The 17300-nt window shown below is 40.8% G+C and overlaps 1 protein-coding gene across 1 annotated transcript; it reads left to right on the top strand.

The window, feature by feature from the left end:
- The first annotated feature begins 510 nt into the window (after positions 1–510).
- Positions 511–14901, top strand: LOC135933814 (interactor protein for cytohesin exchange factors 1-like). Its single transcript, XM_065472010.1, has 9 exons — positions 511–565; positions 4734–4903; positions 6011–6084; positions 6302–6373; positions 7088–7143; positions 8583–8671; positions 12703–12958; positions 13035–13207; positions 14540–14901. Exons 2-9 carry the CDS (start codon positions 4745–4747, stop codon positions 14705–14707), a joined length of 1047 nt encoding a protein of 348 aa, XP_065328082.1. The 5' UTR covers positions 511–565; positions 4734–4744; the 3' UTR covers positions 14708–14901.
- Positions 14902–17300: the final 2399 nt, after the last annotated feature.

Here is a 17300-nt window from a genome sequence, read left to right as displayed (position 1 = left end):
ACTCAGGTGTGTCTTTAGAATAGTCCACATTTTCTTCTGTAGTATTTGAGTGGATGCTCAGGAAATTTGTAGCAAGCAAATGTTTAGAGCTAAAATATGCAGACTGGTGCATGAACACATTTCACTCCACTATAGTTGGCAATAAGGCGGCCTTGAAGTTTTATTTTCTGCTACAAGAAGGCTGAATGTCAATGACATGTGTCTGTTTGATTTGAGTGTAAGAGGAAAATGGTGTGAGATACTGAAGACAGATGTCTCCACTGTAACTAAACAGCACTGCATAAATGTGCTTAATCTGTTGAAAATAAGTTTTATTTTCTACAGAGCAAACGGGAAGTTTCTGAGAAACAGACGAGGGCATAAAGATCACGAAGAGCACCGAAACAGGAAGGACGCTGTGGAGTCTGAGTGGTGCGTTTATGTAGAGCGTGAGTGTGATTTTGTGACTTTGTGGTCTGCTGCTGTGTTAACATAACTTCTCACAAGCGGAGCACACTTCTGTTCCTCCTGTGCTGCGCGTCTGTCTGCAGGAAACGCATTACACTGCCGGACACCCAGACTGCAGGTAAGGGCGCTTGTTTCAGCAAAGTTTCTTGCTTCAGTCCCCCCTCTGTTTTGTTTGGCGTGTGTACAGAAACCTTAGCTAGAGAGAGACATGTAAAGTTAAGACTAATGAGACCACAAACATCTGCCCAGTCTCATACAATTAGAGGTGAGTCTGTAGAGGGTTTTTTTTTTTTTTTTTGTGACCGAGGTAAACTGGTTTTACAGTACACAGGAAAAACAAAAAAAGCAACCGTTAACAGATGAAATATGCAGCATCATGCAATATCTCTAATACTGTAAACCTGTAAAGTGCAAGATAAAGTGTTAAAAAACAGACAAAGAAACCAAATTTCATGATATCATATATTATTTTTTAGCTGTGTTTGACCTCATAATTACACCACATGATCTTTACAGGTATGCGTTCATACATTTTCCTACCAGAAACTTGTGATTCAGTGCAGTTGCATTTATACAGCACCCTATGAAACAGTTGCCTTGAGGTGCTTTATATTGTAAGGTAAAGTAAGGTAAGCACTTGGTAATGGAGGGGAAGAAGAGACCTCCAACAGAATCAGGCTCAGGAATGGGTGGCCATGCTGTGACTGGTTGCAAAGCGATGGGAAAAAAGACCAAAAAACAGGATAAATAATTCAATGTAAATATTAATACATGTTTAGCTATAAATGCATGGGGAGTGGAAAAGAAGTGCACAGTCCATCATGGGAAGTCCCCCAGCAGCCTGAGCGTATAGCACACATGTATACCACCTACTAAACAGTGGAACATGACGCCCACAGAGATGTTGTATACGTCTCTCAACATATTCATGATCAGCATGTACAGGATATCTTTGCCTTATCTTCACAGAGATGAAACGCAGTGCACAGGCTGAGGACAAGTAAAGTTTAAATATCAAAACAGAACTCGGACCAGGAAGTCCGCTTAGCCTACTTGCAAGGTCAGCAATTATAAAGTGTCTTGCTGTAGCAACCATGATTTAAGGCATGCTTAACACAAAAAATGTTTGTAATCTTACAGGAAACACACACACACACACACACACACACACACACACACACACACACACACACACACACACACACACACACACAGAAAATCAGTGTTTCCTGTAAATTATGCTTGCTAATTAAGGAAAGACAAAGACTTCAAAGACATCAGACTGTCTCTAAAACCTACAGACTCTCCTACTACCTGCACACTAACAGCTGAATTTACATAATTTACACAGAAGTGACTGGACAGTACATGGAGACTTCTGCATACTACTATGACGCATGAATTACCACCCCCGTTAGAAGTGAAAGGTTAAACCTGAAGTTTCCCCAATAACTTATACAGAACAGTGCAGAACTGTGATGCCCCTCCCTGCCCTATCCTAAATGTGTGAATGTGTTAATATTCATGAAACCAACTTCCACACTGTGATATAAATGAATACATAACTTCATTTCCTCTTCCTTTCTGTTTGTGTGAGTGTACCTAACATCAGACAGCTGACATGAGAATGTTGTCAGCTGCTGCAGGTCTCTCTTCCATCCTGTCTGGCAGCAGTCTTCTATGCTGTTTGTGTTTTGCTAGTTTTGGGTAAATACCTAATTTTCTACTTAAGCAAAGCTTCTTGTCACATACCGTGCACACATTTGAGATGAATGGGGGATCATCCAGGATATTCACACCACGTTAGTGTTTGGGTCATTGTTGAAAACCACCTTTCCTTGTCGTTGCTAAATGGTTAGGTAGAATGGCTTTCTTGGGTCAGGCTTAACATTTTGTTTAGATGTGTTATTTGAAGCAACTGTTGAGTTAAGTTTAGTTGTTGTATTAAAGAGCAGCTTAAGTTCCTATTTTTGTTCCTATTTTTGTTTGGTACATATACTCATCTCTTCTCTTTTATAACCACATAAGTTCATGAGTCATGTATTCCTTTAGTAGGTTTACTTGAAGTGAGCTTTTAATGCTGGTAAAACTGGTGTGTAAATACCCGTCATGCATATCTGTCCGGAATCGAGGGTTGGGATTAGTGTGGGTGGATTACCTGGGACTTTTTGTTTTTGTTTGTTTGTTTGTTTTTCATTTTATTTTGAATATATGGTTACCCTTTTCAAGAAAAAAAAGTATTTAATGCTCATGTTCATGGTCTTCATGCCTTCATTACTCCAGCATAGCTCTCCCCACTTACCTGTCTCACCTACCTGTCACTTCCTCTGTAGCCTGGCTGTGTGTGTTTGTCGTAATTGAGTGGACGGCTGGTGTTGTGACGCAGTGTGCAGATGAGCCCCAATAGGGGACCCAAGGGCTGACCCTACACCCTCTGTGGTAGGGTGTGGGAAATGGGGGTGCCTACTGAGTCAGTTGTTTCTTGGCTTTTTCCTTGTGGGGGAAAAGACTTTAAATAACACAAATAGAAACTAAGAAATAAACAAATAAACCTTAATCTAATATTCTTATTTCAGAGCTTATCCCAGGGTTAGGGATGATACTGATGAAGACTTACACCTGGTAGTGACATAAAGTTTGGGTAGAAAAGAGACAGAATTTATTCAAAACATAGACAAAATTCAAAACCTTTGCCCACTGGGGCAACAGGGGTCAAATTTCACTTTGAGTGAAGTTTGGATCACGTGAGAAGAGATCAGCATTAGTTCCTATTTTTGTTTGGTTCATATGTTTTTTTGTTCTCTACTGTAACCACATAAGCGTATGAGTCATGCATTTCAGAAAAATGACTCTATTAGTGTCACCTTTGAGGGGGTTAAACAAGAAAACATCAAGGACGGTAAGGGTCCACAATGGCACTCTGCACCTTTGAGATGGTCCAAATTTCAGATATGCTGAAGGTTATCATGGTGGCACCTCTGATCGCACTGCACAGGTCGACTTTTTTTCTAGTTTGTTTTGAAACCAACAAATAAAAAAATGAAAGTTTACAAAAACAAAAAAGGAAGAAAACGTTGCTCTGATGGCTCTTGTGACAGATGCTCTTCAGTGGGGTGGGTAGAAGTCCAGCAACAAAACCCAAACCCTTGCAAGCATAACAGCGCAAGCATTGTGTTTACAGGTAAAATTATGTTTTGAGATGATTCTTCAAGCAGACTGGCAGAAAAACTATCAACATGCATCAATTCTAAGTCATCACTGATCCTAATAAAAGAAAAAAAAAAGTTTTATCTTATGACAGAGTGCCTTGCTTGTTCTCTATTGTTATTATAATACCACAAATTATCTGTCAAGACTTCCTGAAACTTGTTTTTATAGAAAATGAAAGGGCAGACTCAACAAAGAAAGAATGAAACAGTCTGATCAAAAGAGACAGAAAAGCAGCACTATGATGTTGTTTATTCTAAAATTAGTGCCAAAACCGAACATCAGAGTGTGCAGATAAACCGGTAAACAGTGGAATTAGGACAGCATGATTTAAAAACATTTGCACTACCCAGGCTTTTGTATTTCTAGGACACGGTGGGGTCTACAGAGCAGATCAGGAGTCTGTTTGAAAACTCATAAATACCAAATCAGGAAACCAAAAGTGGCTGAACATAGGATGACCACTGTACTGAGGCTCTGTGGGTTTCAGCCTGCTGCTCACAGGTGCAGGCAGCCAGACAGCGTGGGTATTTGACGAACATGTGACAAAAATATACAAAATTACTGAACTGCTTGTTAAGTAAAACTGATAAGAAAAATCAAAGTGAAATAAAATAAACATAAAAATGTAGATACAATTGAATGAATAAAATTTAAAAAATAAGTTTCAATCAATAAAATAATGTTAAAAGTAAATTAAAAATGGAAATACAGGAAGATAAACTGTAAGAAGAACAGACAATAAAAATCTGTCTAAAAAGATAAATATATAATTTAATAAGGAGCTGAATAAATAAAAACGGATATACAATAAAATAAAGGTCAACATTTTAAAACAATAGAGGTAAAAGTAAATACAGATGAATAAGGTAAATATTGTACATTAAAGTGTCTCAGGTCTTATAGCTGAAGAAATAACTCAATAAATCCAATAAAGCAAGCAGCTCTGAAATTAGTAAAAAATAGTTGTCGAGTTGTCTGAGTACATGTGAGGCCCCTAAGGAGCGTCATTGTTGGTTGGCTCCTCCCTCTGATCTGAAGATCTGAACCTGTAACCTGCCTTCCTCCTCCTCCTGCAGAGTCTGCAGCCATGAGTCGGCGTCGGGTTTCGGTCAAAGACCTGGGAGCGGTGGACTGCCAGGGCTGGCTGCACCGGAAGAAGGAGAGCCGTAGCTTCCTGGGAAGCAGATGGAAGAGATACTGGTTTGTCCTGCAGAGGAGCTCTCTGTACTGGTACAGCGACAAGATGGTGAGCCACAGTTATCTCACAGTTAAGCCCTACAGCTCAAACAACGTGCAGCAGAATTCAGGTGTGACATGTGCATCAGAAAATCTGTTCCCGGTTTGTGCAGCCTTTGCGAAACATGAATGAGCACTGTATTCTTAATCTTGGACTCTATTAGAGTAGCTTTGCATGATTCATAGTTCAAAATAATCCTTCTTTATCTTATACTCCTCATTTGATCCTCTATCCTTATTTGAGCTGCCCACCCTACCTTGAAGCTAGCTTGATTCTGATTGGTTGCCCCTCTTAGAAAGGTTTAAATAGAGGTTGGGTGGGGCTTTTGGTGTCTGAGTTGACCATATTATGGGTACCTAACTCTGTGACATCACGCAGAGATAAAAAGTAGAACTAAATATCTGAGTGCTGAAGCTCACGATGTTTACCTGTACACACAGTGACCTCGTGAAACTTTCGGATATGATGTGTCAGACAATTGCATCAAAGTTGCTCCAAAAGCCACGAACATGCCCAAGATATCTAGTTTAATGGCTTTAAAAAGTGGAGGGGAGCTCTAAATAGATTTTAAGTGGGTGAGTTATGCATAAAAATAACCTTTGCAGTTGAAGTCCAAACTGTTGTTGAAGCAGGCTGAGGTTTTAGCATGGGAGTCTGTGGGGCCTGACTCACTGTTGAAGTGAGCCTTAGAGGAAGTGCTGCCTGTGTGTGACACACATGACAACTTTTAAAAAAATAAATAACTAAATTATGTGGTTTTGAAATTTTTTAAGTTTCTACTTTGATACAAATACATTAATATTCCATATAAATGGGTCTAAATAGAAACATTTCTTATATGTTAAGAATCATATGTATATCCCTTTGTTTCTGTGAAGCTTTAAATTTAAATAAGCATATAGTCAAACCACATTAAGACACAAAGTAGGTCAAACTGCAACCAAACAGACAGATAGAGCACAGTCCACAGCAATGTGCATCCTCTGGCCCTGACCACTGACACTTTGCTGAGATCACACAGGAACCTGAGATACAGACACGTTGTTTTCTGCAGACTTCACTGCATTAAAGCGTTTCTCGTCAGTTTTTCTGAGCTTTTTTTGCTCCTCTCTGCAGGCTGAGAAAGCTGATGGATTCATCAACCTGTCAGGCTTTACCATCGAACAGGCCAAAACCTCCAGGAAGAAATAGTATGACATGGTTTTTTGTTTTTTGTTTTAATTTTCCCCTCTTAAACCACAAGACTTACTCAGCTGTTTGTGCACCCTCTGTTGCTAAAGCACCTTAAAAAAATGTCTCAGTGGTGAGAAATCCGCTGCAAGGCATTTGTTTTCCACAACTTTACCAACTGTTTGCTTTATATAGCGCATTGAATTAATCATTACTTTGCTCTGTGTTGTGTTTCAGTGTCATAACAGCCAGTCATCCTAATGTAGTGACTATTACTATTGGTGCTGAGAGCTACATAGAAATGAATAAGTGAGTACTTTTAACCTATTTTTATTATTTTATCATATGTAATTTTTAAAAAGTTGACCGATTCTGCTTCTCTTTATTTCCTGTCATTGACTGTGCAGGAATGAATTCTTCTATAAAATATGACTTGGTGCTACACTTGGTGCTGAATGATGTTATAGAGATTTGGATAGACTGTTTAAACCTTACACATGGAGCAGCCAATCAGAGATTGGCTTAAACGCGGTCAGTTCAGTCTGGTAATGCATGTGATGCTGGAAATCAGCATCTTAGGCCCACTTCGAGGGTTTATAACAGCAGAAAATGTCATTATAACTTTTCAAACTGATCCACATAAGGCAGGAACTGTTGAGATTTTGCAGACATGCTTGTTTCAGAATGTCCTCTCCTGACTTTAGTGGCTTAGTCTTATAGAAAAGAGTGAAGCCTCGAGTTAGTGACATTTGCACTTCAGCCAGTGGTGGCTCTTTGCTCTGAACTAATAATTATCACTATTCTGTGTCACAAAGTACAGTCATTTCCTCTTCCCGTCCTTTTAATGTCATCTTTCTTTTTATTGAGTCATTGCAGTACACTGTGTAGTATGTTGCATGTTGTGTGTCATTTGTAGAGTTTAATGCAGTGTGTGTGTGTGTGTGTGTGTGTGTGTGTGTGTGTGTGTGTGTGTGTGTGTGTGTGTGTGTGTGTGTGTGTGTGTGTGTCTGTCTGTCTGTCCAGATGGATCAGTAAACTGACAGAAGCAGCTGAACTAAATGAGGCAATCAACAGTGAAGGTGAGAGGATTAAAAATAAGAATCTACCAAAATGATGATCGTGACACAGCTGCAGTCTGAAGTTTCCACACACTCATGAGCACGACTGTCAGGGTAACTCTGGGCTTTTTATAATTTCTTTGAACTCTTTAAATCAGGCGTAACATTATGACCACTGACAGGCGACATGAATAACATTGAGGCACATAAGGGTGAACATTTTGTTCTCAGAAACTGGCAAACATAAAGATTTGAACAACACGGGCCAAACTGTCATAGCCAGACGTCTGGGACAGAGCATCTACAAACCTGCAGCTCGTGTGTGGTGCTTCTAGTCTGCAGGGGTCAGTATCTGTCAAAAGGGTTCCAAGGAGGGAACGGTGGTGGACCAGTGACAGGGTCACGGGGGGCCAAGGCTAACTGATGCACGTAGGGAGCAAAGGCTGGCCTGTGTGGCCAATCCAGCAGACAAGACATTGTAGCTTAAATTCCTGAAAAAGTTTATGCTGGTTCTGATAGAAAGGTGTCAGAACACACATGGTCTGCATAGTTACAGACCAGTCAGGGTGCCCATGCTGACCCCTGTCAACCACAAAAAGTAAAGAAGAAGGACTACCTGCAAATTCTTCAACATTGCCTCAACTCTGCATTTGAAACTTGTTGAAACTGACACATTTGGGTTCTCCTGTGGGACAATGATCCCAAATACATTAAAACTGGTTAAAGCAAATTAACATTAAGCTTTTAGAATGGCCTTCCCAAAACCCTGACGTCAGCCCTAATGAAAATATGTGGATACACTCAAAAGCTCGAAAGTCCTGTTTTTTTCAGAGTCATTAGAGATGTGTGCTGTGCAATCCTTCCACTGTGGAAAAAGAACTGTGCAGAGAAATCATTAATGCCAAAAAATACCATGACATACTCACGATGAGTGTCTGTAAACTTCTGACCACAGTTACTTCCCACTAACGTATCTCTCTTACTACTAACTTTTCACACACTGCACCCTCTTCTTTTCTTTGATTATCCCAGCTTTCCTTTCCATCTTTACACATTTGGTTTTCTAAAATTTCATTCCTCATTCCTGTCCCTTTCGCCCACCTTCCTTTCTTTGAAGCAGTCTTCCTATTTTTCCCTTTTCATATATATTTTCCTTGAAACACTTCCTCTCCCTTTCCCATTGCTACATCTTCCTTTCCAGTTTTCATTCCCTTTTTCCCATTTACCCTTTCCCTTACCCTTTCTCAGTTTTTCCTTCTTTTTAATTTTTTTCTTTAAATCATTCTTTCACTCTGATTTTCATCACATCTTCACATGTGCGTTCCCATTTCTTGTCCCATGTTATCTCTTTCACTGATCTGTTGATCCTCTAGTTTCCTTCACACGTCATCTATTTATTTTCTGCTTTGGTGCCTTCTTTACATTGTCTCTATTTATGCATTTCTCTCGTGTGTGTGCAGAGCGCTACAGTGAGGGGAGTGATCAGGATGAAGAAGACTTGTCGTTTTCTTCTCTTGACTCTCAGCTGGATTCAGTGGCCACTCAAAATGTAAGTAAATGCATGAAGTCCATAAAAAAGAGCTTAATGTGAAAGTAAAATAGGCACTAGCCATACTGTAGAGGGGTAGTACATTTGGGAACAAATGGTCTTTGGGCTGCAGCATTTTTAGCTGCAGTACCACAAATGACCACTGAGGAAAACTCTGGCAAAGTTTGTTCAGGCTGTTGTATTGATTTTGATTGATTCGATTTGAAACCGTAGTTGGTAACACCAGTTTCTGAAATACTTTGGCATTAGTTTGGGGTGTCATCATGATGCCCATCTTTATGTACACTGATCAATAACATTAATACAAGCTGCACTTTGTGCATGATGAGGCCAAATAAGCTCTGACCTGTCTGGGATGAACATGAGACTTTTGGGAATGTTTTGAGGGGGTCCAGTACCAGATCCTGACTGGGCTCGTTCAGAGTGGGAATTGGGGAGTTTGGAGGTTGGGTTTTTTCTTCCTGAGTAGTATGTCAGTATAGGTTTTCAGTCATCCAGGTCGTGGTAGTGTTAAGTACTTGATTTGAAGTCAAGTGGACTTTTGATGACATTTGAAGTAATCCAGTGGTCTTCTTCAGTTGTGATGGGGACATTATGCTCGCTGTTCTCCCCCATGGTCGACAACGCCATACGACAAAAGTGATGTCACATCCACCGGCACAAGCCGTTGTTTTGGTGTTGGTTCAGCCAGTGGCGCATCTCTCAATTTTGTGTAAGACTGTGTCTGTTTTCTAACCCCAACCCTTTCTGAAAACAAAAAAACCTCAAACTCTGTGATTAGTTTGCGTTCAGTTTTGAGTTCCTGTAACAGCGCTGATGTGGAACTTTTGACTGAATGGGAAAACCTATTGTTCCGAAAGACACTGGTGGGTACGCATGCTGTAAATGCTGGTTTAAATGGTACGTAGCTGTGGCAATATCACCATCAGTATTTGAAGCAACCTGTGCTGGTGGGTGTATTGGGGCACTAAAAGCTGAGTACCCAGCTCCTAGGCCTTGTTCCAGATTCCGATCTTCATCTGGAATTCCCCCTCAATTTGGATTTCCTATTCATAAAGTTGGAGCAGCCCAACTAACCCAAAGCAGCAGTGAATGTTACATGATTGGCTCCATCTTTCTTTTTTTTTTTTATATAAACCTGTCCCGTTTGGTTCTTTTGCCATCAGAATTATTGTCAGCGGAGAAGAGGGACGGGGATAAAGAGCAGAAAACTAAAACCAACAAAATAAGCAGACAAAAAATACATATATCGATCACCTGGATCACCTGTTGAGAAAGAAAAAAGAAAACAAGCAGAAGAAAACGAGAGTAATAGAATAAACAACATCACAATGATATATGGGAATATAACACTAAATACTTAATATTAAACATTATTGTGCAGCACGTAAGATCGACAGCGCACAGTGTGCTTTGAGGTAGGAGCCAAAAAGGGTGTAGTTTGTGTGTGTGATCACCTGTGTGTACACCTGTGAGCATGAGCGCGCTTGTATTTAAAAGGTTCCTTAATGTAATGATCTGCTAGAGGGTGTGGGGGGCCACAGTCCCATCCTCCAGGGCATGAAGCAGGTATGGAGGAGATCAAAACTCCAGACATCCAGAGGCCCCCAGAACACAAGAGACCAAGGAAGACCAACAGAGGGGCAGCCGCGCCACTATCCCAGAAAGAGCTGAGGAGAGTCCCAGATGAGGGATCACTCAGCAGCCGCGGAGCAGAAGCCAGGGGGGGTTGCAGTGACGTGCCCGTGAGCTCCGCCGGCAGCCAGCTGTGCCTGAGTGACCGAGCCCCAGGCCGAGAGGCCGAGGGCACCCCACCCCCGAAGTGGCCCGAGCGAGCCCCAGGTTCCAGGCCCCGATAAGCAGCCACCAAGGAGTGAGCCGGTGTGTACCCGGACGCCCACCCCCGGACACAAAGAACCACCAACGCATTGATGTCTGAGGGCGTCTGCCACCGGCAGGGGAAGTGGTGGGGGGAGATAGGCCTCCAAACCTTGGAGGGCCTGAGATGTCCCCAGAGAGGTGGCGTCTGATACCCAACCTGACATATAGACACAGACATACAGGCACACTCAAATACAAACATCCATTCCCACCCTCATGCTCTCATAGGCAATTACTCCACACTCAACCAACGTGGAGACAGACAAAAAGAGACGCTGTACACACAATCACACTCCCCAGGCGTACTCTAAGAACCGGGTCTAGGTACCCTTGCCCCTGGAGGGGGAAACTGCACCCAGACCCAGGTGGTGTTACCCTTTTCCCTGCAGTGGGGAGAAGCAGACTGCCCCGACTCCGCAGCAGCAGGGAGGCCCCACACACCAGACCCCAGTCGGACGGCCAACTCCTCCTCCTAGTCCCCCCGCTCCAGCAGGCCGCAGAGACCGGGGGTGTGAGAAGACTCCAAACCTCCCTCTACCCGCTCATATGAGTGTTGATGTATATGTGTTCTAAGGTGCAATTGGCTCCATCTTTCTAAGAACCAAAACAAGTCCTTCTTTTCCAACCTACTACTGGACCGCACTAAACTCAGGAGTAACATTACTCCCAAGTTTCTAATTGGTAATTGGAAGGTGGTATTAGTCCCAGGTGTTTAACTTTTCGTGGTTTTGTCACCTTATAGGTGGTTTTCAAAGTTGCTTGACCGCCCTCTCATCATGTGTGTGACTACATGAGACAGTCACATCACAGACCAGGTGGTCTGTGATGTGAACTTAATGTAGACTTCAGAACAATTACATTATGTTTTAACCCCCAATCATACCTTGAACCATAATACATGGTGGGAAAAATCATTACAAACAATTCACACCTTGGTATGGTGAGAACTAAGGTTTGAAATTACACATGGACTATCTCAGAGGGTTCACTTGTAGACACAGAAGCTTTGTCTATCTTTAAAGGAGAGACCACATATTATGCACTTAATGAAAACAACAGAAGAACTGCATTCATTGTAATTCTCTTCCTTTAATAATTACTCCAACCCTCACAGAATCCCAGCTCGAACTTCACTTAATTATTCCAGCACACTGATTTCAGATAATCTAAGGATCTTGGCAAGAAAAGCGACTGGACTTCTCTGAGTTTCTTTAAGTCTTTACTGTACATCTTTGCTGATTTGATGAAAGCTGGGATAACCTTAACATTTGTGTGTTCCTTTTCTTTCCCTGATGCCTTAGAGGGAACAGTTTCTGCCCGCTGTTGCAGGGTCCTGATTACTCTAAGTTTCTTCCAGATGGTAGTGTCAGCATAGGATTAATTAACTGTGTGCGTGGGCTTCCGGTAAACTTCAATGCTGAGGTTTCCATTCTTCTCAATGTGCACAGCACAGTCCAGAAACGGCAAATTATTATTATCCTTTGTTATATCACTGAGTTGACGTGAACAATGATTCACATGAACAATTGGTGTCATCCACGTATCTGTACTAGAGGCTAGGTGCTGTTCCTTTCCTGTTCCACCTAGCCACTTCCACTTCCTCCATACAAAGGTTGGCTAGAATGGGTAACACTGTGAGGTCATGGCACACACATGTCCTGATAATGACCCACATCCTTTTTCATACCTTGGCACATGATCATTAGTAGGTCAACGAAACTCATCATGAAACCAAAAATACAACAAGGAAGATTCAGAGTTGCTGAGCAGCTAGAGTCCTCTATCAAACTATTTTGACATGTTTTCCTGCCAGAAAATTTGAAAAGAAGATTCAAAAAGAGATATCATATTTTTATTTAAAATGGTACACTTGCTCAGTTTAAACATTTGATAGGTATGTTCTCCTGATTTCTGAGTGGGTTTTCTCCAGTTTGCTCCCATATTCCAAAGACGTGTATGGGGTCAGGTTGATTGATGGTTCTAGCATGCCCGTGAGTGTGAACTGTTTGTTTCTCTGTGTTAGTCCTGTGACAGACTGACAACTTGTCCAGATTGTATCTCTCACTGGGATAGGGGTTAATTAAGGGTTAATCCTAAATTTAAAATGACTGAAAACACATATTCTGAAACACTTTCTGCCCTTTTCACAGGGAAACCGTCTTCAGCCACCCTGGGAGTCTTTATCCTGCACCTCACTCCCTACAGTCTCCTCAATAATCACTGAAAGCAGAAGTAGAACCAGTTCGGCTGGAAGCTCTTTGAGCAAAAACCGAAGACAAAGACCAGTTTCTGAGGGCAGCGGTCGTCTGTCCTGGCTGGACCTCCCCAAGCAGGATGAAACCAGCGGAGCACAGACTCCTCCTCTAATTCATGTTAGAGAGGAAAAAGAGGAGGGCACAGTCCAGGGTAAACACCTGCAGTTACACGTGGTTATCATGTCGTCTGCTGCTACTTAAACTTACTGATTTCTTCCTGTTTCCAGAAAAAACGCCAGATGAGATGGAGAGCCTCTACAACCATCTGAAAGCAGCCAGCATCTCTCCAACTGGACAGAAATTTCAGAGGGACTTCAGAGCCTCATTTATCCGGCGATGTAAGAATGAAAAAGTCAACGAAAAGGTTCACCTGGTCCGGATACTCAAAAGCACATTAAAGGTGAGTCTGAACTTTTGTCTTTAACTAAATGCCAAAAAATGAAAGGGTTAGGGTACTCAGTTACACGTACTGTTATCAAGCAGCAGACCCTGGGGCTGAAATGTCAAAGGGCCATCATTCATCAACTGATGGAGGAATCCAAACAGCGTGTTGATTCCTCTAATGGCTGCTTCAGCCTGGCTCCAAAAGTGAGTCAATCCCAAAAGACCTGTTAAAGTGTCCAACTTTACAGTTGAAATAAACATGCTTACAGCCAGTTTAATATAGGAAGCTAAACCACATACTTAGATAATATCAAACAAGAAATTCTTTATTTATCCCAAAATTTGGGAAATTACTGTGTAACAACAGTCAATTACATAGAAATACACATACGAATATGATACAATGAGCTATTCTTGAAAATGAATGCAGGTATCATGGTGGTAAGGATTTTCTGCACCTGTCCTTGAAGCAGCAGAGCTTTATTATCCACATACATTCACCACGGCCAGAGTTGTTTGGAAGCTGCTCACGCTGGTCTTAATTAGCTCACCAAGCTTGTTCGTATTATTGTCCAAACATGTCACATTCCTCATGATGATTGCTGTAACAGCAAGTATAACATGAATCTAAAAAAAAATAAAACACTAATAGACTTTTAAAATTTGACTTTACAAGCCCCACATACTTATACCTTCAAATAACTCATTCAGAACATGAAGTCAACTTTATCAGGTAATAAAGTAATTAAAATAAAACTTTAAAAGATGTAAATTTAAAACATAACAACCTGCAAGATACCCATGCATTTTTAGACACCATATTTTCAGGCCTCAATGACAGTGTTTTTGGCGACTGCTGTGTTAATTTAGTTTGGTTGGTGGTAAATAATTAATGGTACTCATGGCCATTGATCAGTGGTCTTTGATCAATGGCCAACTGCAATGTTGAATTCCTAAGCTATCAGCTAATGCTAGCTGTCTGGCATAGTACAGGGTCAATCTATGTTGACACGCAGACTGACTCTCTAATAAATCCCTAGATTTTTATTCAAGGAGACTACTTCTGTGACTGCCTCTATCTTTATTAATGATATTAATGATTAATGATAATTAATAATATCTCCAAACTATCGCTCCAGACCTGAGCTGTTTTCTTGTAGCAGGCTTAAACAGTTTCTTTTCTTCTGTAAAACTGGACATTTTAACAAGGGAGTTAATGGGAACTGACCCGTTTAGTTGAGGACACCCTCAACTAAACATTAGCGTAATCTACACCCTGTTTGGATTCCTCCATCAGCTGATGCCTGATGGAGGATCACTGCATGTTTCTAACACTCGTGTTTTTCAGGCTAAAGAGTCCGAGCTGCTGGCTTTGGAGCAGATCCTGAATGAACCAAATCTCACAGCGCTCATGTACAGGGAGTGGAGACTCTCCAACACCATCCTGCTGCAAGATATCCTTCAGCACAACCAGGAAGCAGAGGGTGCCACAAAGCCCAGATGGGATAGTGTCTGAGATTTTAGAGCTGCCCAACACTGCTGTACAGTAACGGTTTCACACTTATGAAGTCTGAAAGACACTGAAAGACAAAAATGTCTAAACCCCACCATCATCCTGTGATGAGAGGAAGTTGGTTCCTACTCTGGATCGAATAACGATGCTACAAGTTTACTCGAGGTTAACTTTTAAACGCTTTTCACCTCACTTCTATTCACGCAGCAGATTGGAATGTTTGCAGGTCTTTAAAGCTTAGGAAACACTGTTTTTAATTTCAAGCCAAAACTTTAATTTGTATTTGATTAATTTTTATTTTTTATAGTCGGTTTGCTTTATTTTTTTGGATGTGTTTTTTATATATAATTTCTGTTTATTTTATTTAAAAAGAGATGACCTTCACCAAGTAGCTTGTGTGACTTTTTTCAGTTTGTTTCTTTAGCAGAAATCCTCCAAAGGTAATGATGGATCTCCATGATGGTTTTATGTGAAGTGGGGCTCATTCCAACTTAGAAGTGACTAAAGTGTTGGATTCAGCAACTTTTGGAAGGATTCTTTGAAATTGGAAAAAACTGACATGTTGAGTCACAGTTTCACAAATACTTTTCATGTTTAAATTTAAAAACTCTGGTAGACATTAACTCGGTATATGGACTGGTTCTTATTCAGTGCTTTTCTATCTACTCTTCCTGAGCACTCAAAGCGCTTTATTCAACACGTTCACACATATCCACAGCCACCTTTTTCTATGTCTAAGTGCTTTCTACCTAACATTAACACTCTGATGGATGCGGGAGCAACTCAGCGTTCAGGATCTTGCCCAAGGACTCCTTGACATGCAGACGGGAGCAGCCAGGAGTCGAACCTTCTACGCCTTAACTTGTTGTTGTAAATAAAATATTACAACTAATCTGGATTCAGGAGCCGAGTTCATGCCAGGTGTCCGTTCCAGTTATCAGCAGTGTTAAAGTTTACTCAAAGTAAAAGCAAATGTTGAAGCGGGATCTGTTTATATTTGTTGATACTTTTGTTGTGTGAACAAGTCTGAAGCAATAATTTTACGGCAGCTTGTTTTCTACCTCTGAACTCGTTCACTGCAGTGTCGTCTTGGGGACGTCTCACATTTTTATTATCCAACACAAAAATCCCATTAAAGCTGGGGCTGCGGTCGAACGCTGGGTTTTAATCTGCTCATCATCAAGCTCATGCCTTGATTTAACATTTACAATAATTCAGTTTGCGTTTGTTTTTACATCCAGGTATAGGATACTTTATCATACGTGTGTTTTGTTTGTCTCTGAAGGGAATGAAATAACACAGTAAGAACATGTTGTATTCAGTCTTCTGAATGCAACACATCTAGAAACTCTAGAAATGCTGTGAAAATATTCTGCTCTCAAACTGGTGGAAATGTGGGAACCGAAAGTAGAACTGGGTCTAAACTGGTGCTGCACTGGTGAAAGACAGGTTTTAAAGTCTGTTAATATTTTGCTTTTTGCTGTATTTATTGTACATTTGCAGTAAAACGTTTGAAGTTTCTCATTTTGTTGAGTCATTGTTTTACGGCACACTGTAGGAACCCAGGTACTGACATTTCTCCACATTCAGATTTAAAGTTTGAAAAAGCGATTTCAACAAACCAGCTTCAGGAGGTTGAGGCTCCAACAACACGCGTTATTAAAACTCCTAGATTTGGCCTCTAGGTGCCATCAGATTAAGAACAACCAATGTTGGAATCCTGTTTATGACTAAGGGCCACAGGTAAAATGCGTGCAGGGGCAACATTAGTATTTATGAAGTGTGTATGATGTGTATCAGTTCTTGTCATAAAAAAAAAAAAGTTCTTCCTTTTAAACAGTAAGCTGGCATTTCTTGATACCAGAAAAAAAGCTGCTGTGACAAAGAAAGAAATCTGTCAGCATGAAATCTTTGGACTATAAATATACAAAATAAATGCATAAAACTACAGAAAAAGTTCTGAAAGCTCTTTGTCCACACGTTTTGCTTTTTATTTAAATTTAGTGTTAAAGCAAAAATTCTGCCATTTAATTATTTTGTGTAGTATGAACGGCCATGAGGGAGGTTTTAATCTGTAGGAAAAGCTGTAAAACTGAAAATACAAAAGCCCAAAATTTCTTGTGGTGAGCAGCAGATCAAACAGGTTCATTATAAATGGCTTGGAGTGCACATTCAGGCCTGTATGACTCATTTAGACATTGAGCCATGGCTCTGTAAACATGCAGACATGTCTGCCATTCAAATACTCTTTTTTGAATATAAAACTATATGCAAACTAAACTGTAAATTTAATTAAAAGAAGCCATTTGTATTTAGTTTTCATAAAAGCCTTATTTTTAGTCATTTACTACTACTTGGGAGAACTCAAAGTGTAAGACTTGGACAAGTTTGAAATCTTCTGTCCTCCACAATGGAAAATGGCTCAACATAAAAACGGGTGTCACTATTCTTAAACTCTTTGCAGTCTCCAGTATTACTGAAATGCAGCCAGATGATGCAGATTTTACGGTTTCGCCCCCCCCCCCCGGACAGCCTAGCATTTAAATTCAGGCTCCCATCTGTGTACCTGGCTTGTACCACTACATTCACTGTCTTC

Source organism: Pelmatolapia mariae, linkage group LG15, assembly GCF_036321145.2.
Source record: "Pelmatolapia mariae isolate MD_Pm_ZW linkage group LG15, Pm_UMD_F_2, whole genome shotgun sequence".
NCBI lineage: Eukaryota > Metazoa > Chordata > Actinopteri > Cichliformes > Cichlidae > Pelmatolapia > Pelmatolapia mariae.
Note: the sequence above shows the minus strand (reverse complement) of the source record. Positions and strands in the feature narration are given on the sequence as shown.